Raw genomic sequence first — 23,912 nt, forward strand, 5'->3', positions numbered from 1 at the left:
TTCATGACAAATTTTGGCAATATATACTCAAACTAATCATAGTATAGCAAATAGCAGAACAATCATATATGCTCATAACATCCCACATATATATAAAAAAGAAAACATCACATTACCTGAGCGGCTGGGCCGGCTGGCCACCGGGAACTGCGCGACAGGCTGCCACTACACTTTCCTAAGTGCTGCCAAGGAGGGTCACCAACACCACGCCCTAGGAGGATGGAGAAGGGGATGGGGTGTCACCGTACCGGTTTAGGGAAAGAGGAGTGAGCTGCGAAGGGTGTCGAGCATGTGGACTCTTATTTACTTTTTCAATCAATTACTCCTAAAGATATACCCCTTCAAATGCATAATAAGTGTTTTGAATTTAGTACAAAATTGGTACAACTAATGTCGGTAGTTAATTTATATCCACTGAAAATGATTTTTTAGATAATGAAATCTTTATTACCTCCGGTCTCTGCATTCAGAATGCATACAGCCTAAAGTCATATATTGTTTTTAACAATTGAAAACATATGACCACATCCACAAATGTGACAGGCCACATGAGGAACCAATCTAGAAACTAAGAAGTTTAGATCTAGCACGCCACTCAAACCAGGACATAAACTCCTTGATCCATTGTACTCGTTTGGAGCAAGACTCCATCGGTTCCTTGTGCTGCATCTTCTGTATCAACGCTCATAATCACAGCCAGTTGATACATAATAGCAACACCTGCATGGTCGAAAATGATAGTGGTAGATTTAAAAATCAAACATATAAATTGTACTCGTACTGTATTTGATCATGTTACAATAATTCCGTCTTATCTCTAAAACTTCGCCATTTCATGACATGCAATCTGGACAGAAGATGGGGCGAGGAGGACAGGGGCAGCAGCCTGGAGAATGGTGCGCACGACTAGCGGCAACGCCACACAACGTGGGAGAGTCTACCTTTCCAAACAACAGAAAAGGATCAGAATAGATAAACGATTAAACTTAAGCTGGGAAAGAAAAACAAATAGGGGAAACAACGAGGATACGGGCGGACATCTGAAAAATCATTGCAACAATTTTTTTTTCTGCCCCTTCCTTTGCGCGTCCCACCTGTCCCGGCGGGGCCCACCGCACGTCTCCTCTCCTCCTCCTTCCCTCAGCCATTCTCGCCCTGGCAGGCTCGCGCGCCGTCTCCTCCGCTTGCCGCCGGCCACCGCCTCCGCCCCTGCCCCATTGATCCGCGCGCGGGAGGGGAGGGAGCCTCCGACCCGCGAACGCCGGCCACGGGTATGAATCGTTCCACCACATTGCCTTCGTCTCAGATGGGCTGGCTTCCTCTGAATTTGTTTTTTTAGCATTTTGTTTCTGTTAACACCTTTGCGATTCTCGACCTGGTTTAGGTATTGATTGTCCCTTTTGGAGAGAAAAAGAGTCCTGCTTGCAATCGCATTTGGCGTCGCTGAGAGGCCTGATTGCAATTGGTAAGGGGAGGATTATAAAATGTCAATGGGGGCATATTTTAGTGGCATCTGTGATGATGAGCACGAAAGTGTTTTTTTTCAATTAATAATGTTTTCGGATTTTAAAAATGGCAAGCGCCGAATCCGTCGCCGGCGACGACGAGGCTGCGGAGCTGTTGTCCTGGCCCTCGACAACGACCTCCCTATCCGATTCTTTATTCCGAACTTGGTACCCCAGCGTGGAATTGTCTTCCAGATGGCCGTGGAATTCTTCCACCTTCGTTCCTTCCTTTTTTTTTTCTTTATAGAAAACGCAATCTTAGACATGGGGAGATTAGGTGGAAGAACGCACCGTGAAAATTTCTTTTTCTTTATTTTTTCCTAGCTCTGTTGTCGTTGTTGATTTCTCCAACTACTACTTGTTCCTCCAAGAACGGACGACCGCTGTTTCCTTCTCCATCTGTCCTCCTCCTCTCTCCGTTCCCCAATACCACGCTCTTCTCCGTCGATTCAGTTGCTCGATTCGAATCGCGTATGGCGTAAGCGAAATCGGCAGAGGCGAATCATCAGGCAAAAAGCTAAAGCTGCTCCTTTGCTTTTTGGCGATGCAAGCCTCGTCTGCTCCTCCACGCTTTCTGAGCTGTTTTTCTGTCTTTCTTGCATGCAGCAGGGGAAGCGTCCTGAGGCTGCTGCCGTGCCAACAAAGGTAGGCGCAACAGAAATGGGTGTTCCTTGCGCGTGACCATGCATTCCAGGCTGCTCAAGAGGCTCGCCAAGAGGATCATGTGAGCAGTCGTGCGCCCGTCGAAATGTGGGAGATGGATGCGTTGGGCTACTGCGTGCTCGTCGTGCTGGCACTCCATTGTGTCGTCGGTGGCTGCTCGGCAATCAACCTTGAAGGTAGCGGCAGGCAGCCTGCCGGTGTTGCTGCCGATGTTTTGCTTTTCGTGGTTGAGCACAGCTCGCGGGGTTCTGGTGTTGTTGATGGATTGGAGCTTTTCTCTTGTTGTTGGTGATGCAGGCTCGGTGCTGCTCAAGTTCAGTTCGAGGGTCGAGGAGGATCCACTTGGCGCCATGGCAGGTTGGAGCCTGCAGGATGGCGATCCTTGCAGTTGGAACGGCGTCCGCTGCGCGGATGGCAGGGTTGTGATGCTGTGAGTCGGAATGTTGGTTGTTGTCTTTTTTTTTTGTATGGTTCTATTTGGGAAATGGAACGTTGTTCATCAATTCTCTGATGAACCACTATCAGAAAAATCAGCATTTAGTTCTTCTGTTTAACGGGTCTTCCATCTGACCGCATCTTTCCGTGTTCAAGAGTAGTTAAAGTATTGATTTATTGTTAAATGGATGTTGCATCGGCAACTGTCTTTTATATTCCTTGTTTTCTCCTTCACAGTTATCGTGGTTTGACTTATACGAAATGAATGTGTATTGTGTCTATTGAGTTTCTGCTGACACAAGCATCTCTCCGCTTGGTATAATTTACAAAAGATAGGCTAAAGGGTAGGGGCTCGACGATCAACGCACTGGAACTTTTGTCATAAAATTTCATGCAACCAGCCCATGAATGCGCTATTTTGCTAGTAATTAATAAACATAGTATACAGTTTCTTTGTTGATTTGAGCACTTCAGGAATCTCCTTTTTCTTGCATTCTTTGAATTTACAATGTATAAATTGTTCACGATTTCCCAGAAAAATATGTTCTTTGGGAGCTAGAGGCATGCGCACAATCGTATTATATGTTTTATCATAATTTTAAATCACATTATTTGCCTTATTAGAATGGTTTCTTGATGACCAACAAAAACAAGTTTTTTTTTCGAAAAAACACAAACAAGTGGCTACAGCTAGGTTAATTCAAACAAGTTTTGTTATGTTTGGTTTCTTCTACTGGTGATATTATTCTGTGTTGGGGATTATTGACTTAAAGTGAGACAACTGGCAATAACATGTTTGGCATAGTTTTGCTCAAGTGAATTACTGTTAACTGAATGTTATAATCTGCTATATTATAGAGTATGTTGGCTTGATTTATCATAATAAGAATTCTGAACAATTTGTTTGCAGGAACCTGAAGGATCTCTCATTAAGAGGAACTCTGGGTCCAGAATTAGGAAGTCTTAGTCATTTGACAGCTCTGTAAGTATACATTTTCAGATTTACGCCTTGCAAGAATATAAATTGGCATTGCATGGACAACATTATATGGTATTTTGATACATGCTCTATATTCAACATATTAAAGAGAACATAGTTTGCCTGGCAGGCAACAATATCTGAGCAAAGTCAGTTTAAAAAAATGAGTCAACCACCATCAGTTAGGACATTTAAAGTTTATATATCTAACCAACCGGTGATTACTGAGTTACATCCTTCATAGTTACAATGGTATGTGCATATCAGTCAAACAAATATGAGACAAAAAATCTCATACGAAGTGTTGGTTTTACACAGTAGCATGAAAATTTGGTCCATCAGTTAATCAAGGACTTGTTGCTTAAGTAACTGCTTTTGGAAACTTTGATCATGTAATTTTACTTCTGCATGCGATTTGAATATTTGGTACAGCCATTTTAATGTTTTGGATGTTGCTGTCCACTTCCAGTGTATTATCCAACAACATGTTCAGTGGACCGATACCTAAGGAGATTGGCGGTCTTGCAATGCTGGAGATTCTTGATTTAAGCAATAACAACTTGACTGGGGAAGTTCCACAGGAGATAGCAGAAATGCCATCACTTAAGCATTTGTAGGTCGTCTGACTGATTAACTCTGAATTTTTTACCAACAAGTGAAATGTCATGATACGATGTCTCTTATTTGGCAGATTGCTTTCCAACAATAGATTTCAATGGCCTATGATCCAAAATCCATATGGAAACTTTGATCAGGAAACTGATTTTGACATCTATGATCATTCCGGGAGGGGTAATATGAATCAGAGAGCTGATGATGGGTAAGAAAACTCAGGATTTTCTCATTAATTCTCCTACAGTTATCATTGGATATTTTCTATAACTTAATTTAGAAAAGGATTTATCAGCAGATGCTGATGATAGCAGTTTTTAAATGTGGACCTTTGTAGGTTCGGGTCTGGTTCTTCAACAGAAGAGAACAAAAAAGACACAAGCAATCTCTCTGGTATCTAGCCTACTGTTATCCAAGTTCAGTTTGTGCCTAAATAATCAGCTAGAAACCTAATATGCCTTCTTCTTTTTCCCAGCTCGTCTTCCTTCGCAATTTGCAGCAAGAAACCCAGCTGCTCAGCTTAGCCGGCGCAAACTACTTCAGGATAGCAATCTTGCTGCTGCGCCTTCTTCTGCAAATGCTCCTGTTCCAGCTGCTGTTCCTGTTCCTTCTACTGGAAGTGGCTCATTTTCAGCATTTATTCCCAACAATGCACCTCCACCAGCTGTGAAAACTCCAATTAGTCCACCCATTCACTCTGACACTCCTTCAGAAGCAGTGTCAAAACCAAGATCTAAAAAGTGGTTGTATGCAATTGTGATTCCATTGATTGCTCTATTGATTATTGGCATCACATGCATGCTTTGTCTATGCCGCAACAAGTCGGTAGCGACAATAGGTCCATGGAAAACTGGACTCAGTGGCCAGCTACAAAAGGCATTTGTGACAGGTAAATATTTTGCTTGCTATGTGAATAATGTAAATTTTGGTGCTTGGATTTTATATCATCATCCAGTAATTTGTGTTCCTTATGTTGAAATAATTTCTCCCCTGCTCCAAAATTGTCAATTACCTGGTTGGTTTGCCTGTTACTTAGAATCTGTTATAAGTTTTCTGTCCTACTGTACTGCAGGAGTACCCAAGTTGCAACGGTCAGAGCTGGAAGGCGCTTGTGAGGACTTCAGTAACATCGTGGCAAGCTACCCACACTACACTGTCTACAAGGGAACCTTATCAAGTGGCGTAGAGATAGCAGTTGTATCGACTGTTCTTGCATCCAGCAAAGATTGGTCAAAGCATTCCGAGGGGATATTCAGGAAAAAGGTAATCCAATGTTACTTTATTAGAGGAATAACTCACTCTGTTACTACAATTTGCAATGTGGATCTTAAGCAAATTCTTCTTTAACTTCTTTTTGGGAACACATAGATAGACTCGCTCTCACGAATTAATCATAAGAACTTCATCAACCTGCTTGGATACTGTGAGGAGGAGGAGCCTTTCATGAGGATGATGGTGTTAGAATATGCACCCAATGGAACACTCTATGAGCATCTCCATGGTAAAGCTGTAATGCTATTCTATTTCAGTGTACTGTTTGATCTTTGCAGTCAAATTAAAATGTTTTCTTTACTTTTTGCAGTTGAGGGATTTGATCATATCGATTGGAATGGTAGGATGAGAGTAATTATGGGAGTAGCATACTGTATCCAACACATGCATGAGCTCAACCCTTCTATAACACACCCTGGTCTACAGTCAAGTGCCATATTGTTATCTGAGGATGGAGCTGCAAAGGTATAGTGCATTTATTTCTTTGAATATCTGAAGATCATGAAAGGATGCACCATAACTTATTTATTTGAATATCTGAAGATCATCAAAGGGTATACCATATTTTCTGTCTTACCCAAAATTTTAGTAATATGGAAAAATGGAATTATATTACATGACTGATACTTCATCATTCTAAACGCATTTTCTGAACATTATACCTTATAGAATGAGAGGAAAAATATAAAAACGAGAGGAAAAATAACATAAATCAAATGTGCTCTGTCTGCCCCACAACAATTATAGAATATTGCCCAGTTCATCTGTATAACATTTTTTTTCTCAACAACACACCAAGTCATTTTTGATGGAGTTCATTTTATCACACTGGAATAAGATCAGGCATGAGGATATCATAATATGCTTTTCCCTAAAACCGAGCCTTTTCACAGATAGCAGACACGAGTGTTTGGCAAGAAGTAATATCCAAAGAAAAGATGCCCAAGAATGATGATGTCAGCGAGCACCATGAGCCAATGCCTGCTGACCCAGCTGGGAATGTAAGCAGTTTTGGTCTACTCATGTTGGAAATCATCTCAGGAAAGCCTCCATATTCTGAAGACAAAGGCTCTCTTGTGAACTTGGTAATGACAACAAAGACAAATGTGTACTCAAATCAACTTGCAAAATCCACAAAATGACATCTTGAAGTATCAGTATTTCACCTTTTTGTTTTGTTTCTCACAGGCTTTGGAGTGCATAAAAGATGACCGAAGTATATCTTGTTTGCTTGATCCTACCTTGAAGGCTCACAAAGAAAACGATCTAGAAATCATCTGTGAGCTGATTCAGGATTGCATCCAAAGCGATCCAAAAAGGAGACCAAGTATGAGAGAGGTCGTCACTAAACTACGAGAAGTGCTAGCGATTTCACCGGAGGCTGCAACGCCGAGATTGTCTCCGCTTTGGTGGGCAGAGCTCGAGATACTTTCAGTTGAAGCAACCTAGGAAGAAACATGTCCATATGGTATGGTTCTTGCAGCAACACTGAGGTTATGTGTATACTGTCTTGCAAACTTGTACATCTTTGTTGTGAGTATCTGCTTTTCTGGCGATTTTCAGTGTCTGCCTGTGTTACCTTCTCCTCCTCCCGCAAATTTAAAATTTCCGGGTTGTTTTCTTATTTCTTCTTGACTTTTCTCTCTATACTGAACGTACATGGTGTGGTTGTAGAATGATCCAGGTCTTCTTAGAGTTGATTGTAATCAGGAGATGTGTGATTGTGTAATGTACCATGGGGTTTTACGGAAATATTCTTTCATTTTTTTTAAAGGGACAACAATCAGTATGGAGGGCGTTGATAGCTTCTTAAAACGCTGTCCACCTTGTTACAATGGCACTTTTGTCCTCATTTTTTCCAGATCGTCTTTCAACATGAAATCACGTAATTCTTGCAAACACTCGCTTTAATATTGGATCATGTTTGTATGTCATTTCAACACAATGAGTGCAATCGCGAGGCAACATTCTGACACAGGCGTGGCATTGGCTGTTTGCTGGGCTCTCCTAACTTGTTTTGTGAACGGTATGCCGTTAGCCTCTGTTTGATTTGCTCCTGGTCATGCTGCTCGGCCTCAAGCCCAAGTTCCCTGGTGTTGCTCAGTCTGTCAGTCATCGCTTGACGTAAGCAAGATCCGATACAACAAGATACAAACAGAGGCAGAACGTCTCATTTACTCTTTTCGTATTTGCTACGGTGCTTCTTCGATCATGTCACTGTGCTACATTTTCTGAGAGGTAGCAGTACCTGTGAGATAGGCATTTTGCACGCATGGGTACTACGGTGGGAGCTATCGTGAAACTGTACTAATCCCGCGCAAATTAACATGGAACGGAATGAGTAGCATTTTACACGGCTTGAACAGCTTTGGTAACTGCTGTTGCGCAGTGACCACCAAAATCTAAATAATTCAGAGCACAAATAACTAAGCACATAGAAGCCCAGGAAAACCTCACCACGAAGAAGCCCTAGGCAATTCGCAAGTGAAGTGTCAAATGACTCAATATGAACTGGCACTGGCACTCGGAAAGGTTACACATAGTATCGAATTGATCCCACAGTAATGATCACCACAAATAGTTTTACACAAAATACATATTTCTTTCCTAAAAAAGGGATCTTCATTGATTCTTATCGCATTACATAGAGCAAGGTAGTACACATCGATAATTTATTCGCACAAGCAGTTTGGCCGACAAGTTCAGACACCAGATCAGTGGGGTTCCACTGGAAGCGTTCCAAAGAGTTGAAGGTCCTACAGTGCCTTTAGGATCTCCTCGGCACCAGAGACTGTGAATTGACCACCCTCCTCAATGTTTGCAACAGTGACCTTGAGGTCATCAGCAAGAAGCGCAAACCGCCTCGAGCGGAGACCCAATCCTTTCTCTGTAAGATCAAGCTCAAGACCAAGCACATTTGTGTATTTTCCTGCTCCGTCAGCAAGGAATTTGACATGCTTGTTCTCAGGGTATGTCTTCGCCCACGCCTTCATGACAAAGGGGTCATTGACTGCAAAATCATACTAGGATAGTGAGTGAATTCAGTGTTATTCTGGCTTTGCTTAGGTCAAGACTATATGCGAAAAGGGGATATAGTGTGTCGATCTATCATCTATGTATGAGGACAGAAGGTACCATAAGAAAAGAATAGGTGCCAGTGTCTCAGAGCAGAACTTGGTTAAACATGTATACTAAAGTGCTAAAAAACACAGGTTCTAGATGTCTCTATGCGGTATTCTAGCCACATTAAAACAATGATATATAGGTACACAGGGTCTGTCTGATAAAATTACTACTCTATTATAGCGCGCACTCGTATTTCGAGATTCAACTTTTACCATCAATCTGACCAATAAAACGTGGGTTACGTGCCACAAAATTATTAACATTGATTTCGTATCTGAAAAAAGTTTTCCATGTTATAATTTTTTATAGCCAATAACTCATATTGATTGTCTAATTGGTAGCCAAGTTAAATCTTGGAATGTGTATAATATGGCATAACAAATACCTGTCTAGTAATCTTGCGAAAAAATTATCGTTCTAGTACAAGATATACTTGTGTGTTAATGTAACTCATTGAGCAGTCAAAATCAGGCATCTCTTAGGACTTGGCTGTTTTCTTTTCAAAAAACATTCAATAATGCAGGCATTCAAAAAACATGAACTGATCTTTCAATGTTAATTACAATGGAGCTACCTTACCATTATGCAGAGAACACTGAAAGCTCAAAATATCCGATATGCAGTTTTCTGCCAATAGCTACTTTCAGAACATGATGGGAAAGATAAATAAATGCTGGAAGCATACCGCTGACAAGCAGGATCTCATCTACACCCTTGGCTTTCAGCTGCTCAGCCTGACTAATGAAACCTGGTACATGCTGATTGCTGCATCCAAAGAAGAAAACACAGGGAGGACACAATGTGACTATGCTGGAGTTTCTTTCAGTAATACGAAAACAGAAATCTGCAAATCGGATACCAAAGAGCAACAGAATCCCTTTTTCCCGGAAAAAATATTAACAATGTCATATACAGACGACGTGGAGTTACCAACATAGGGTGATGATGAGTGAAGAACCACTTGAATATCTCAAACTACTTCCAAATTTACCAAATTTCGAACATCTCAAGTAAAAAAATCTACTGAAGTACTGCTCGAGTAAGCTCTACTAGGTATCGACTCAAGTTGACAGTTTAGAGCACCCGCCGTGAACAAGTTCTGCAAAACAGCATTCCTGAAGTTCAGTCGGATGCATCCAGGTTTACAAAATCTCTTTCACTGGTGAAAATCAATAACGCAACGCTGTCCATTAAACGAAATCCTCCAAATATCTTTCCTCAAAACAGTTTTTTTTTCACCTATACTTCCACGAAAGTAAATCAAGTCCGGAGGAAGAGGGGATCCTGGCAAAAAGCAATTCCAGAGACCCTATCCACAAATTTGCAGGGTCCAGGTCCGCGCTCCGCAACGACTACATCTAAATAAAACATGGCGGATCCTGTTGCAACCGCTCAGTTACGAACAGTCAAACGCTCACATCGTTTTTCGTCGATCTGTTGAATACTCACAATTTCAAATCAAAGAAGAAAAAAGAACTGGGGGAAGGACCGAAGGACGAGACCTGCAGGTGGGGGTGAAGGCCCCAGGGACGCCGAAGAGGATGACCTTCTTGCCGGCGGCTAGGGCGTGGATGGAGACCTGCTGCAGCTGGTCGTTCTCATCGAACCAAGCAAGCTGGCCGTCGGGGAGGGTGCTTCCAACGCCAATCGGAGCCATGGATGGTCTTTGCTATGGGTTGTTGGGACTTGGGAGGGGATTGGAGAAGGGTCTAGAACTATAGAACGGAAGGCAGTCAACAGGGGTGGGAAGGAAAGGCAAGCGAATAAATACGGAATTTGCAATTGATTGTGGGTGGCCTTTTACTATGTCGTCGCCTCGTCGGTTGTTGGGAGGAGAAGCATCGGTTATGTCACCATGTGTGAACGCTAAATTTTCGGAATATCCCTGGTCGTAAATTCCAAATTGGATTATTTATCTGCGACGACACAAACTGATTATTTTTTTGTTCAGTCGGGTAGGATAATTGATTCTTTTTAGTGAGTAGGATAATTAATGTTTTTTTAGAGTGGATAATTGATGTATGCAGGGGATTTAGGGTGGGCTTGATTCAGGGGTTGGGCCACCGGCAGGGTTTAAATGGCCCGAACCGATTCTTCCATGTGTTTGGTTCACGGCTTCGTTTAACCGACCTAAAATCAGCCCAAAACAGCGGTCTTATGCGCTTCACACGGGGTGCTCATCTCTCCCGTCTCTCTCGCGGGACCTTCTCGCTCGCTGCCATCACTCGTGTTGCCATGAAGACGGCAGCCTCCTCCTCCTCCTCCTTCGAGACGCGGCGGGCCTGTGCTGGAGGGGCCAGGGGAGTAGGCGTCCATGGCGAGTGACTCAGCCGAGGCGGAGGACATGCCAGAGAGGCGGCGGGAGGGAAAGGGAGGCATGGCGGCAGTAGGCTTGCGCTTGAGGGGCCAAGGGAGTAGGGCGTCGGGGCAGCGCTGGCGGCAGATTGTTTTGAGGCGGAGGATGCGCCGGAGACACAGCGGAGAGGGAAGGGGAAGGACGATTGAGGCGGGGAACAAGCGATAGATTGACCTTCCCGACGACGAACGACGTCACGACGGGCGAGCGCGGGGGGGGGGGGGGGGGCAGTGAAAGGGAGGCCATGGCGGAGGCCTTGAGCGCGATGGCGAGCGGCGACGGGTTGAGAGAGAGAGAGGCCATGGTGGCAGAAAGGGAAGGGAGCCACGAGGGAGAGGGGACGCAAGGAGGCATCACGAGAGGAAGGTGATGACGACCTCCTAACCAAACATGAAACTAGTTGTCCCCACCTTTTTTAACTAAACATGAAAATTGTTGGCCCCTACGCTAAAATCTGATTAGGGCCAACCCTTCTTCTCCACTCACCAACCAAACACACGGTTTAATGTGTCATCAATTAGACAAAGGCTCGTCCTCGAGCCACCTAGCTTCTCAGGTTGGACTGCTTCTGGTTTTGACTTCGATGGGTGGTTCAAAGATTTGATAAAATTGGTTGGACGTGATGATGTTCTTTTATTCCTTTGTAGCTTTTGTTTTGCCTATGTGGCTTCTTTGATACCCATAATATACAGGTATCTCCCTTTCAAATAAATAAATAAAATAGAGGTATATAATCCTTTCAAAATAAACAAATGAAATACAGGTCTATAGTCCCACGTAACAAACAAATTTGTAATTAAGAATTGAAACCCGCCGTGATGCCGTTATTTTGTAAAAAGAATTGATACCTGTCAGTTGATCGCAGGATGCCGTTATTTCGTCAAAGAATGTAAATTTGTAATTTCTTAACTGAAAAGCACCTAAACACTTATATTTTCTGACTCGCTGGGCCGAGTAAAGACGCAAAAAAGATGGAGCGAAGAAACGCAAAAGCGTCGACAGCAGGATTCGAACCTGCGCAGGCAAAGCCCAACAGATTTCGAGTCTGTCTCCTTAACCACTCGGACATATCGACTGTTTATGCTCGCTGGGGCTGCACAAGTTATTTATTAGGAATCCATAGATTGAAATGTCTTGCTTTGATCTTTTTCAATCGTCAAATGGTCTTGATCAAGAACACGGGAAATAGTAACAACTCCTTGAATAACTTTCTTAACACACAGGTCCTGTATGGTGCAGTGTTTTTGCACGGTCCGGCTGTTTGGCCGCCGTCAGAAGCGGGAGGAGCCGTCGGTCGGAGACGGAACCGGTTCTGGTGCCTGCAGAGGTCCGTCTTGGTCACGGTCTTCTCGTCGATGAAGACGACGGGCATGTCGCCGCAGAGGTTCAGTCGCGTGAGGAGAAGCTCGCGTAGCCAGTCCGGCAGCTCCCTGCATGTGTCGGCTGGCTCAATTCTGCCAGGACTCGGACCCGGAGCGGCGGCAGCCAGAGCAAGAGGGGCGGCGGCGTATATGGGCTCAACGTAATCTATAGCCTCGACCTGGTTATCCGCCGGCAGCAGCGTCCGCCTCTTGGCCCGTTGCTCTGCGGCGTCACCGCGTCAGAGTCCGGCACGGACAGCGTGAGCTCGACCGCTTTGTGTTCTGCGCCGCCGCCGCCGCCGCCGCCACGGGATTGCTCTTCTCGGCCTCCACCACGAGGCACACATGGTAATCGAACCGCCAGGCATTCTCGATCTGCACGCTTGCTGCGAATCTCTCGGCTTTGGCGACAAGTCCAACTCGCGATTGAGGGGCGTGTGAAATACTATGGGCAATGCTATGGGCAACCCTGATCAGGACTAGCTCCGGGCCTCCGGCCGGTGGAAGCCTGGAGGCTGTCGTGCCTGCCATGGGAATCGATTAATTGGGGAAACCGATGTGAAATTAAAACTGGCCGCCGGACTCGATGGCATTTCTTGTCACGTCAGAACTGATTGGTTAGAAAGCATGCATCCAGTCCGGCTCGTGCACGAGTTGCTGCCACCCTCAACGATTGAGGGTTTTCCCCCGAAAAATAAATAAATCCGGACAGGCGATTCAACGCATGTTGTCCAACAATCAGAATGGGGGTACGAGTTGTACTATTACTCGACTTGTTGATAAGGTATTTGCGAGTAGACCGTTAGCGGTGTTTGTTTGAGACACGATGATTCATGATTGTTGTGCCTTTCCTAGAATGCCCTTAATTCTCTCTTCAAAACATTCGTTTTCGTACAGATTTCCTAGCCCCTAATTCAAAATCGATGGTCCCATCCCATTTAAACGAATGCAAGGTCAGATTCTAGCAGAGGCAAAACAAAAAAAAATTCTAGTATAAAAAAGATGTAAACTACAGTGTAGAAAGCCCCCTTAAAACTTGTTCACACCATATAATTTCTTAATGTCGGTTTTTTCTCCTTTTTGAAAAAAGGGGAAAAAAATCTTAATTAAATAAATTCAAAATTGTCTGAAATGAATTCATCGGAAAGATACGTGCAAAAAAAATGTGAGAAAGATTTGTGCATTTTGGTGGATCCATGTGTGCAGTGCAGGTGGTTCCTATAAGTTTTGTGCCCAATTGTTTTACTCCCTCCGTCCAATCAAAGATGTCTCAAGTTTGTCAAAATTTGCATGTATATAGACATGACTTAGTGTATAGATGTGTTGTAGTAAAATAAAACCTTTATATTGGTCGGGCCGTAAATCCTACGTGACGGCGACTAAGTCAACTTTCCAGCGTGAGTCAAGATGCTCACGTGGCGTAGTCAATCCTACATGATAAAGGAAGACAAGTCAACAATTCAAACCTCTAATACGATGGTCAAAGAGTGAAATGAGCTAGAGTAAGGGGCAAGAAAAGTGTGAGGACCAACCATCATTTTCTCCCACATGGTGCACACAAAAGTTATGTACCAAAAAGATACTTTTACCATTTTGCCCTCACTTTTCTCTCTCTCTCAAGAGTAGCCATGGTCTTTTGTCATGGATCCCTAGACTATAAATACCCCCCATGAGGGCATGTATCATTCACTCTCAACTTGAATAAACTCAAGGGGAGAGGCTAGAGTGCTCCCTCTAAGGTTCGCTCTCGAGCTCCGCTTTCGACTAAAAGTCGACCGGCATCGAGGAAGCCTTCTAGAAGACTCTAGTTTCGAGGCTCCGAACTAACCTTGGTTAGCACGGGCTCGAAGGAGAAAGGGTTGGGTTAGAGTTCCAAGGTATCATAACCTCGATACTTGGAAAGACGAGTTCGGTCCAAGTACGAGACGGCCCCGATGAATCTCTCGCTAAAGATGTCTTGGGAAGATCCGCTCAGCCCAAGCAGTTGGCTAACAATCCCCTCGAAGCCTTTCCTAACATAGGATTAAGTCGTACCCGCAGGGTCGACCAAACCTATTCAAAAAATATCGACGTGTCAACTTGTCCAAATGTACGGCAACTTTCGCTATAAGGCCGGCATACACACTCTACTTTTATACTCGCACTTGTGCAATCGAGCATTGGCACCCTTTGCTCTAATTGTTGTCGAGAACAACAACAAGATGCATTCAAATTTGGTCAAACTTGAGACATTCTTTGTTGGACGGAGGGAGTATTCATGTTCTCCCCCGAATTGGGGATTTTGGTTTACGTATTTCAATCCTTGTAACCGCCAGATTATTTGAAGATTTCAATTATAATTCTTGAATTTTAGGCTCCATTCATGGGAGGCCAAAACAAGGTAGTATCAATGAAATTGTCAAACGTATGCAGAACAACAATCTCACCTGTGAATTATACAGACTTATAGATTGGTACATTCGAATCTAAAATCTGAAAAGCGTAGGCATGAATTTCATTTGATTCTTTGCAGATGGTAATTAAAAAACGGTTTTACGAACGATCTCGTATTCCAACAATTCAATTCCAAAATTTGAATTCTTGGAGCCAAACACAAGGCACGATTGATAGATTGAAATCCGAAATCAAGAAAGAGTATAGACGTGGATTGCGAAATCTAACAATTCTGCAAAAGCAAGGCCTCGTACGTGTATGTAGCGCACTTGTTCGGTTCTCTTCTTCCTTCTTCCCTATCTACGCCGCCGGTTGCCGTTCTTTCTTGGTTAGCAGGACAAAAAGTGGGGTTTCTTGGCACAAGTCGACGCCGAAGTAATGAAACGTGCGATCCCTGAAGGCCCAGATCTGGACGACTTCGTCGTCCTCCGCCTTGAAGCTGCACTGGGTGATGTATTGACTGTACCCCTCCCCCTTGATGACGATGACGCCGCTGCTCTCCCACCGCGTCAGCTGCAGCTCCTGGATGCCGGCGTCGAGGTTGACCACGAGCACGGGTAGCCCGCCGTGCTTCTTGCCCATCCTTTTCCTCCTCCCCTGCAGTTCCTCTTCGGTCGGCGGCGGCCTTGGCGCCGGGGTCTCCTCGCGCGGTATGCTGGCGGCCTCGAGCTCCTCGTCAGAGAGGATGGGGCAGAGGTTGCGCATCACGTCCGGGATCGGGAGGCGGAAGCGGCTCTGGCGCGAGTCGAGGTCGGTGGCGGTCACGGGCTTCTCGGCGATGAAGTGCACCGGCAGGTCGAAGCGGAGCCGAAGCCGCGGGAACAGGTGCTCGCGCAGCCACCACGGCTCGGCTGGTTCGCCGGCCGCCTTGGAGGGAGCGGCGGCGGAGAGCGGGACGGCGTCGATGATGACGGGCGGCGGCGCCAAGAACGGGACCGGGGCGCCGGCATTCGCCGAGTGGCTGGCCGCGTTGGCGCGTTGCTCTGCGGCGGCGGGGTCGTACACGGCCAGCATCAGCGCGTGCGGTCTCTTGAGGCCGGCGTAGCAGCACGGGGGGTTCTTGGTAGGGAGGGGAAGGTTCTTGGCTCGATCGGTGGAGCACATGGTGTTCTTGGCTCGCTACTCGATCGTTGGGAATTGGGATCTCCTACGTACGTGTTCTTGGGCGTCTAAGCTTATCGCGGAAGGCTAATTCGCTAGTGCTATCGGTTGCAATCGCCAATGGTTCATGCCGACCTCCCGGATTATATAGATGGGATGGGATGGGATGCTCGTCGGAATTGGGCCGAGTCGGTGAAAGAGAGGGCTTTGCCGGCTCCGGGCTCGGATCTCCTCGTGGCAGGGGAGGACACGTCTATCGAGATGGAAGCATTAAATGGTGCGTATCCGAGTACAGCACTCAATGGAAGAACAGAAAGATGGCTGGTGGGCCCAGGCTGCGCTGAGCTGTCTGCCCCCCACCCCCTCCTACGCCGGCAGCCAATGGCGGCCTCCTCCTCCTCCTCCTCCTCCGCGCCAGCACACCCCGTGCGTGAATCCTCTCTCCGGCAGCGGCGCATTCCCTCCGCTTCTTCACCCTCGCCTCCCCGCCGCCTCCTGTTCGGCGGTGAGCCGTGATGGCCTACTACGGTGGCTATAGATCATGGACACCATCAACCACGAGAGGAGATGGTGTTGGGTGCTCTTACTGTGGTTCTTGCAGCAATGGATCATGGGTCTCATCTTCCGCACAGGAGGCATTCAGTTGTGATGGGCTGCAGTTGCTCTTCGGCAATCGGCATCTTCCGACCTTGAGGCAGGAAGGGGTGTTGCTTGCTCCGCAAGACAGAAAGACGACGGTTGCTAAGCTGATCCTCACGACCAGAGTCCCAGCAGGTGCATCTTCACCGGCCTCCACACCCCTGCAAGGACCAACACGGCCAGCATCGGGCTTGTACCGACTCTGCTTCAGCGACGCCCACCAAGTGTTCGATGCCATGCCCCAGTGACGGGTCTGCGGGATTGTGGCGAAAACCACTGTGTGCCTGTGTCTATTGAGTGCCCACTAAAGAAGACAAAGGACCGGTGTGCGGAAAGTTGCTGCTTGACTGTTTGTCAAGTTCTGGTGCCTTTTGGCCTTTCCTGCTACAGTCGTGATCATTCGTTTCGAGCTCGTTCGCTAGTGATGCCCATACTCAGAAGGTGCTCGATGAAATGCTGAACAGGAGCAGGAAGATAAATTCAATGGCTAACAGGACTTGGGAGCTGCTCACATGTTGTGCTGAGCCGTGTGATGTAATCAAGCATGATCAAGTGTTCTGTTTGCCATCGGAGTATATGTGATTACCAGTGACAAGACCTGAGGATTGTGCAATGAAAACATTGGTGCTGCTTATTGTCAAATGGTATCAGTCGATGTTGAGGAGGCTGGCTGAGGTGTTTGTGGAAAAACACTTTTATCTTCCACATGTTCCCTCTGCTGTGTTCCCCATTGGATCTAACAGCTACATATGTTTTTCAGATTTACTCAGTGAAGGTGCTGACATAGAGTGTTTCAGATTCTTTCCACCAAAGAGGGCACACTGTGTAGTTTCACTGCTACTAGAGGTGTGCAGATATTTTGTGAGACTCGAAGGTATTCTCTATTGGAGGCGTCATAACGCATTTTGGCTTGTGGTAGATCAAGTGTAGACATGCGGTTGACCATTACCTTATAAATGCAGGGAAGATTTATTCAAGCGGAGGCCAATTAACGGCAGCAAATGGAAAGGTGATTACAACTCTTGCATTGTTAATTACAAATGGAAAGGTGATTACAACTCTTGCATTATCAATATGCGTCAACCTGTTAATGTCAATTTGGTGGAACTAGAGGGCATTGTTAATTATCCTGATGTATTAGAAGGACGTTGGTCATTATTCACGATGCAAGTGTACTTGGATATCCCGATATGCTGACAATTCCTCACATCCTTGTGGACTATCAATTGTCACCAAGAGACTTCGCTGAAAGTAGAACTACTATAGTGGGAAGTCTGAGTCTGAAAGTGTGAGTGGTATATACAATGGGACCCTGGAGTTCTGAAGTTCATTCATCTAATATCACGTGGTGGGTAATTTGTCGGAGGATGAGATTGGAGGGCATAACCGGGGTGAGTAATGCGCCGAACCCCTGGACCTCTGCGTCGTGACTCCAACCAGGGAGGGGACTGTCGCACTGCAGAGGCAGGGGAAGACGCATTAAGGGGGGTAATTAGATTCTCTAATGCCTGCTCGATCTGATCAGGAGGTTGGCATTATAAAGCCATCATACAAGACTTGAGGCCTAATGCCAGAACCCTAGCAAACTGAAAAAACTAAACAACTTGGAAACAAACTCTAGAAATGCTATATAATACTAAATTGAATGGATGTGAATTGATTCCCTTATTCACTCGCTGTTCTGTCTGCACCAGCTGAAGCCCTTATGTGGCATCAAAATAAGTGGATTTCATGTCAATCGGTAAGGCACCTGAGGCATTCCAAACACTTCAGCATAAATATGAATTTACTAACTAGCTGGATATACTGGAGCTGATGTATTTCTCAACTCTGCCATTTCTACTTCCAGTTCCAGGAGAGAGAAGGTGGCCACTGGATTTGAATTGAATCATAATACTGATATTTTTGTTTCATTGTTTGCAACTTTGCAAGATACTACTCCCTCCGTTCCTTTTTATAAGATGCTCTAGCTCTGTCCTAAGTCAAACTTCTTGAAGTAAGTTTGACCATAATGTCTACATTATCCAATAGTCTTGAGTTCTTAACCAAAGACAAGCACCAAATAGGCCGGTGGTCATTTCTCTTTCTCCAAAATCAAATTCCTGCGAGCTATTATTATTCGTGGTGAAACACTCATCCGCATGCACTTTTTGCCATTTTTTTCTCCCTCACAAGGGCCAAGAATGTAGGCTGTGGTGGCTTACTGTACTCGTGTATTTTGGATTCGGAACACCACGCAAGAACATATTTTGACCGAGTGATACAATTACACTAATTTCACTTTCACCCGATTGCGGCTCTATTTTTTTCTCAAACGCGCACCAAGGTTTGCATCATTTCCATTTGATGAAACACCAAGCAGTCGACAGGTCTTACAACCACAGAAACGAAAGGTGAACCAAAACCAGAGCCAAGCGGTAAGAGAAGAGAAAGCTAGGAAAAAGCTACAAAACCTATTTCCTAAGAAAGAAGCTATAAAGCCGAAATCCAAAAAAACTGTACAACTACAGTACTGCTCCCTGTTCCGACTGAATTACTGCTCTAATATACACATGAGTGACTCCTGTTTACGCCTGGCAAAGTTGTGCACGACTGCACGGTTAATTTTCAATCATAGAGCAACATGCCTTTCATTGAACACTACAATGGGATCTTGTGACATTGCTAGCCATTTGATGGTCTATAATTTCTTTTGTTCTACTTTCCCTCCAAGATACTTATCGAAAATTGAAAATAATCAGCCTGAAAAAAGTACATAGTGCTGTGGAATATTATTATTTGAAATCATTGTAGTTAGCGATAGTTATCATGGATGATGGTAACTATTTGATGTAAAATAAGTTGGAACAATCCATCTTACAACTCAAACTACAATCAAATTGCAAATATTTCTCATCGCAAGCCCCAACTATTGTGCCTATTTTAGAACACTTGAATGTTAGCGTGTGTACTTCTATTGCATGACTTCACTTGGACAATCCAAAGAAGAAAGCATGCCAAAAGATACATCCTTTCTGCTCATCTGTTCTTCTTGGCTGCTTGGCCTGTAGTACGAATCTGGTTCACTGCTTTAGGTAATACTTTTTTGAGTAAAATACATCATAGGTCCTATAACTATTCGAGGTATGTCAACTGAGTTCTAATTCTATCAAAGTGCATATTTGGATCCTAATTCTTTGTAAGTTGTTCACGCGTGGTCCTATTCGAACCAGAGCCGCTGCTGACCGGCCTTGTGGCATGTTGACCGCCACGCTGGCTAACTGACAAGTCGCTGAAAAGTCCAAATAAGCCCAACCTTTCCGTTTTACTCATTCTGCGGTCCTTTCCCCTGATTCTCCCCACCTCGCTCGGAGCATAGGAACTTGCAGGGGCTGCGGTGTTGGAGGGAATCCCTTCTTCTTGCCTCTCTTCCACGCTGCGGAAGAGGCACTTGCGGTCGAGACATGGCAGCGGGCCGGCAGCACGGGCAGCTCAAGCAACGGGAAGAAGAAAGAGAAGAATGATAGAAAATTTGCAACTGGAGTCTCCATTCTTTATAAGGGGATTTATGCAAAATTCCAGACCACAGGAACGGTGGGACCTTGGCCGACGTGGCAGCGGTCAACATGCCACCTGGCAGGTCAGCAGCGGCTCGGGCTCAAATAGGACCATGCGTGAACAACTTACAAAGAATTAGGGTGCAAATATGCACTTTGATAGAATTAGAACTCACTTGACACACCTCGAATAGTTACAGGACCTGTGGTGCATTTTACTACTTTTTTTTGCGCATACACTGCTTTAGGTAATACAACTAGCTGTCGCTCTCTTTTCACCCTCTATCATGTACATATCTTTCTGGCATCTATACATGGCCTAATTCATATTTTTATCAATTATTATTGAGATTACATGGCTGTGGCATAACTGTTCCCAGTTTCCTCCATTGTGCATTGTGGCAAGTGCTCTTTGCATCACCACTACCTCGTTTTAGAGTAAGCCTGACATTGTGCAAGGCTATGCCATGGCAAGGTACAGTTGGACTGCAATTCAGCTTGATAGCTTCTCTTGAGGCACTTGTACCCCTGATGTTCTTAAACAACACATTACTCACCTCCACTGCCGATTGCTGCGACAATTGCACAGGTCATATCTATGCACATAACAAATGAACAAAACCAACTTGGTTGTCGAGTTTGTACCTGTTTCTTACATGGTGTAGCAGAGTCGCAATAGTTCTGGTTGATAATGATTGGGTTCCATACATTATCCATGATTATGTTCTGGAACACGATATTCTTTGCATAACCACGTCCCCCCTGCCATGTCTTGATACGAGCTCCATTTGTCGTGCCATGTAGTCGCACACCGTCGATGGTGATATTTGCAACTTCAGCTTCAGAGTTGCGATCACCTAAGCTCCCAATGCTGATCCCATGACCTGGTCCACACACGATGTTCTTCACATGTAGGTTCTTAGTTCCGTCCTCGATTGACATGCAGTCGTCCCCAGTCTTGATTGCGCAGTCTCTGACTTTCACATCCTTACTATGGGCGATATGGATGCCGTCAGTGTTGGGGCTAGTGCTGGGGGCTGTGATTGATAGGCGGGATATCCTTACATCACTGCAACACTCCACTGACATGTGGATTTGTTGGCTATTTAACAGTTCTAAATTGTTTACTTTCAGGTTTGTACAAGAGTAGAACGTCAAAGCCTGCAAATTGAAAAGAAAAATAGTCGATTTGTAATGAAGAAAACAAGGCTAGTTCACTGTGATAAAGATAAGAAGATTGTAGAAGTGCACTCACTGCTGGAGATTGTCTGCAAGGCTGAAAGGAAAAGAAAAGAATAATTTATATTGCTTTCAGAAAATATGAATCTGTGCTTTTCAAACATAGCACTAATGGAAGCTGTATTAGTTAACCTTTAAACTTGAAAGTGACATCACATTTTCACAGTGCTAGGAGATACATTTCATTAGTGAACAATTTAAAAGTTCAAAATACTTACGAGTTCTGCATTTACTTTGCAGGAGTTCTGCCACCATATCTTGCCATTTCCATCAATGGTCCCACCACCAGTGACAGTCAGACCTCTCACAGCTTTGAACAGAATCCAGTGCCTAATGGTTTGCTCGATCCAATATGATCTCTTTTGAGGAGCCACCAAAGTACCCTCTATCTGGAATTTGGTGGAATTTGAGATCTTTGTTTGGAAAATTTCTTATGAAAACAAAGAATATATGCATTGTTCTTGTTATCCATCTATCTCACCATTAACTTAATATTGGATTTGCATGGGCCAGAAAAGGTTACATGCTTCGTGAGGTATTTATTGCCCTTGGGAATGAGCAGAATGCCAGGATGAGAAGAGGAGCAAGCTGCAGCCCACGTCTTTTCCAGTGCCTACAAGAAGGGGATGCACAAAAAACCTGTGGTAAGCATTCCATGTTCACTTTCATGTCTAGGGAAAGAAAAATCATGCTCTATATTTCAAGGTGTTGTTGCATTTCACGTACCTTTGTGTCATCATGGCGTCCATCCCCATGAGCCCCATATCTGAGCACATTGAAGACATTATTTGAAGCTAGAAACCGGCCTCTGTGATCAACCCCATTTGTCAAAGGGATCACTTCCATGTGTCCCTTGGCGAGTACACAGCACACTAACAATGGCACTATACGGAACGCAGAGAAAGCGAGCACATTGGAGGCCATTTGTAGAAGTAGAAGAATGCCTCCTTAGGTATGTGGTGTTGTATGCAACGACTGATGGGATCAAGCCTAACATCGGTAGGATTATTTGTAGGTGCCAAGTTGGGTTGGAAATCTTTGGATCTTCCCCGTTCAGGTTGCTTCGGGTTGATTAGATAAGTTGGCATATATGTTTGGAGTGTAGCAATAGAAGATTCTACTGGGATGGGAATCGAGAGAAATGTGCTTAAAAAGTTGTGCTGCCCATTACTTCCAGCTAACCCGTTTGGCTCTTGAGGTTGCAGCACTAAGATGCTAGTAGTAAAATTTAGAACACCTGGAGCACTCGCTATGGAGAAAAATCACGCAAAAAATACATGCATTTTTCGGTGCTGCACTCTTCAGGCCCACTTTACATGACAATTTTAACCTGACAGATGTGCGCTATGCAGGTTTGTGGAAATGGTGAATCATTTTGCACCTCATCAGTGCTAATTACAACTCTTTAGGGAAAGAAGGCATGTTCATGTGAACATCAACTTTTTCAGGAAGGTCTCTGAATATTGCTGAACAGAACTTTCATTCAGTTATAGGATCTTAGCTGAAAAAGGAAAGACATGGGGCTCGATCCAAGGGTGCCGGTCTGATGGAGATTTCTTGCGCTGAAATTTTTGTACGGGTTGTGGGATCCTTGCGAGCATGAAGAATATGTGGAGTAAGGAGGTGAACAACCTTTGTTGAAGCTTCCAAGTATAGAGGCTAGAAGAACATTTTTTGGTTGCTAGAAACAGCAGGATGTGCTTAAATTTGGCCAATTAGATTTGCTGCGCTCTGCAAACACACCAGAGATTTGAGGACCCTGAGAGATGTATGAGCCACATGTATGCCAACAAATGTAAACACAGTAGAGATTTCAGGCCTGAGAGATGTATGAGCCGCATGCATGCCAACAAATGTAACCCATTCACCCCGTGAAATTGATAAATCGTTGAGGCCACAGCTAACCAAAGCAATCAAGTACCAAGCTGTAATGAAAAATGTCATGTGAATGTGCATCTACATTTGCCAAGAAGGAAGTACATCTATTCGTGTCCCAGTAACAACCAATAGTAATTACAGTACATATTGGTTAACTGATTATTCACATCTATGCACCGGAACCCACTCTTCAGATGCCACCAGTGCGGTAGGTGCACATCGGACCACAGCACCGAAATGCCGTGCTCCCAGTAGTGCTGGGCAGTACGCACGTCAACGTACTGCCGGCCTGGGTGCCGCACCGACGACGTGACGCGGAAGGGTGTCGCCATCGGTGCTGACTGGACCACGGCACCAGAATGTCGTGCTCCCAGTAGTGCTAGGCAGTACGCACGTCAACGTACTGCCGGCCTGGGTGCCGCACCGACGACGTGACGCGAAAGGGCGTCGCCATCGGTGCCAGTCAGCCGCAGTTGCGTGACCCCAACGAGAACCCCGCCTCGTGGTCGTGCTTGCACGACGGCCACATCTTCTTCAGGGCCATGGCGGACAGTTGCCGGAGAGCTAGCCAGGGTTTGGGCTGGGGTTTTGGTGCTCGGCGGCAAAGTGGGTGGGTGCACGAAATGGGGACGGGGCCGGTCCCCATTTAATATGACCGCGACAGGGAGTGTTGGGTGGGGACAGGAAAGGCGAGGGGGTCTGATCGCGCGCACCAACCGGACCACGCGGCGCTCCATTTGGCGTCCATGGAGACGCAAACCCGCCTCAAGTTTGGGG

General features: G+C 45.2%; 3 protein-coding genes, 1 long non-coding RNA gene and 1 other non-coding gene across 9 annotated transcripts; 2 read left to right on the plus strand and 3 right to left on the minus strand.

Annotated features, from left to right (window-relative positions):
• Positions 1-1,124: 1,124 nt before the first annotated feature.
• LOC100834007 (protein MALE DISCOVERER 2) lies at positions 1,125-7,327 on the plus strand. Of its 2 annotated transcripts, none has more exons than XM_010233833.3 (13): positions 1,125-1,271; positions 2,112-2,344; positions 2,466-2,598; positions 3,514-3,585; positions 4,052-4,195; positions 4,274-4,402; positions 4,532-4,587; positions 4,670-5,083; positions 5,267-5,457; positions 5,563-5,695; positions 5,777-5,931; positions 6,360-6,551; positions 6,655-7,327. In XM_010233833.3, exons 2-13 carry the CDS (start codon positions 2,254-2,256, stop codon positions 6,913-6,915), a joined length of 1,971 nt encoding a protein of 656 aa, XP_010232135.1. In that variant the 5' UTR covers positions 1,125-1,271; positions 2,112-2,253; the 3' UTR covers positions 6,916-7,327. The 2 variants fall into 2 exon arrangements, with proteins under 2 accessions (XP_010232135.1, XP_024314854.1); XM_024459086.1 differs by lacking the exon at positions 1,125-1,271 and adding an exon at positions 1,401-1,465.
• Positions 7,328-7,951: 624 nt separating this feature from the next.
• On the minus strand, positions 7,952-10,379 carry LOC100834317 (peroxiredoxin-2C). The gene is made up of 3 exons (XM_003569503.4): positions 10,095-10,379; positions 9,278-9,357; positions 7,952-8,476 (listed from the first exon to the last, which is right to left on the minus strand). The coding sequence occupies exons 1-3, from the start codon at positions 10,247-10,249 to the stop codon at positions 8,223-8,225; spliced, it is 489 nt and encodes a 162-aa protein (XP_003569551.1). The 5' UTR covers positions 10,250-10,379; the 3' UTR covers positions 7,952-8,222.
• Positions 10,380-11,941: 1,562 nt separating this feature from the next.
• On the minus strand, positions 11,942-12,023 carry TRNAS-CGA. Its single transcript has one exon. It is a non-coding gene; the product is annotated as a tRNA-Ser (tRNA).
• A 3,667-nt stretch (positions 12,024-15,690) lies between these two features.
• On the plus strand, positions 15,691-23,444 carry LOC104582835. 3 transcript variants are annotated; one of them, XR_002962876.1, is made up of 5 exons: positions 15,691-17,157; positions 17,243-17,356; positions 17,445-17,491; positions 21,153-21,901; positions 22,610-23,444. It is a non-coding gene; the product is annotated as an uncharacterized LOC104582835 (long non-coding RNA). The 3 variants fall into 3 exon arrangements; XR_730874.3 differs by having other exon boundaries at positions 15,694-17,157; positions 21,498-21,901; XR_002962875.1 differs by lacking the exons at positions 21,153-21,901; positions 22,610-23,444 and having other exon boundaries at positions 15,706-17,157; positions 17,445-18,167.
• LOC100830100 (polygalacturonase) lies at positions 20,241-22,572 on the minus strand. Of its 2 annotated transcripts, XM_003566941.4 has the most exons (6): positions 21,984-22,572; positions 21,739-21,870; positions 21,476-21,646; positions 21,274-21,294; positions 20,664-21,179; positions 20,241-20,590 (listed from the first exon to the last, which is right to left on the minus strand). In XM_003566941.4, exons 1-6 carry the CDS (start codon positions 22,179-22,181, stop codon positions 20,354-20,356), a joined length of 1,275 nt encoding a protein of 424 aa, XP_003566989.1. In that variant the 5' UTR covers positions 22,182-22,572; the 3' UTR covers positions 20,241-20,353. The 2 variants fall into 2 exon arrangements, with proteins under 2 accessions (XP_003566989.1, XP_024314141.1); XM_024458373.1 differs by lacking the exon at positions 21,274-21,294.
• Positions 23,445-23,912: the final 468 nt, after the last annotated feature.

This window comes from Brachypodium distachyon, chromosome 2, assembly GCF_000005505.3.
Source record: "Brachypodium distachyon strain Bd21 chromosome 2, Brachypodium_distachyon_v3.0, whole genome shotgun sequence".
Taxonomy (NCBI): domain Eukaryota; kingdom Viridiplantae; phylum Streptophyta; class Magnoliopsida; order Poales; family Poaceae; genus Brachypodium; species Brachypodium distachyon.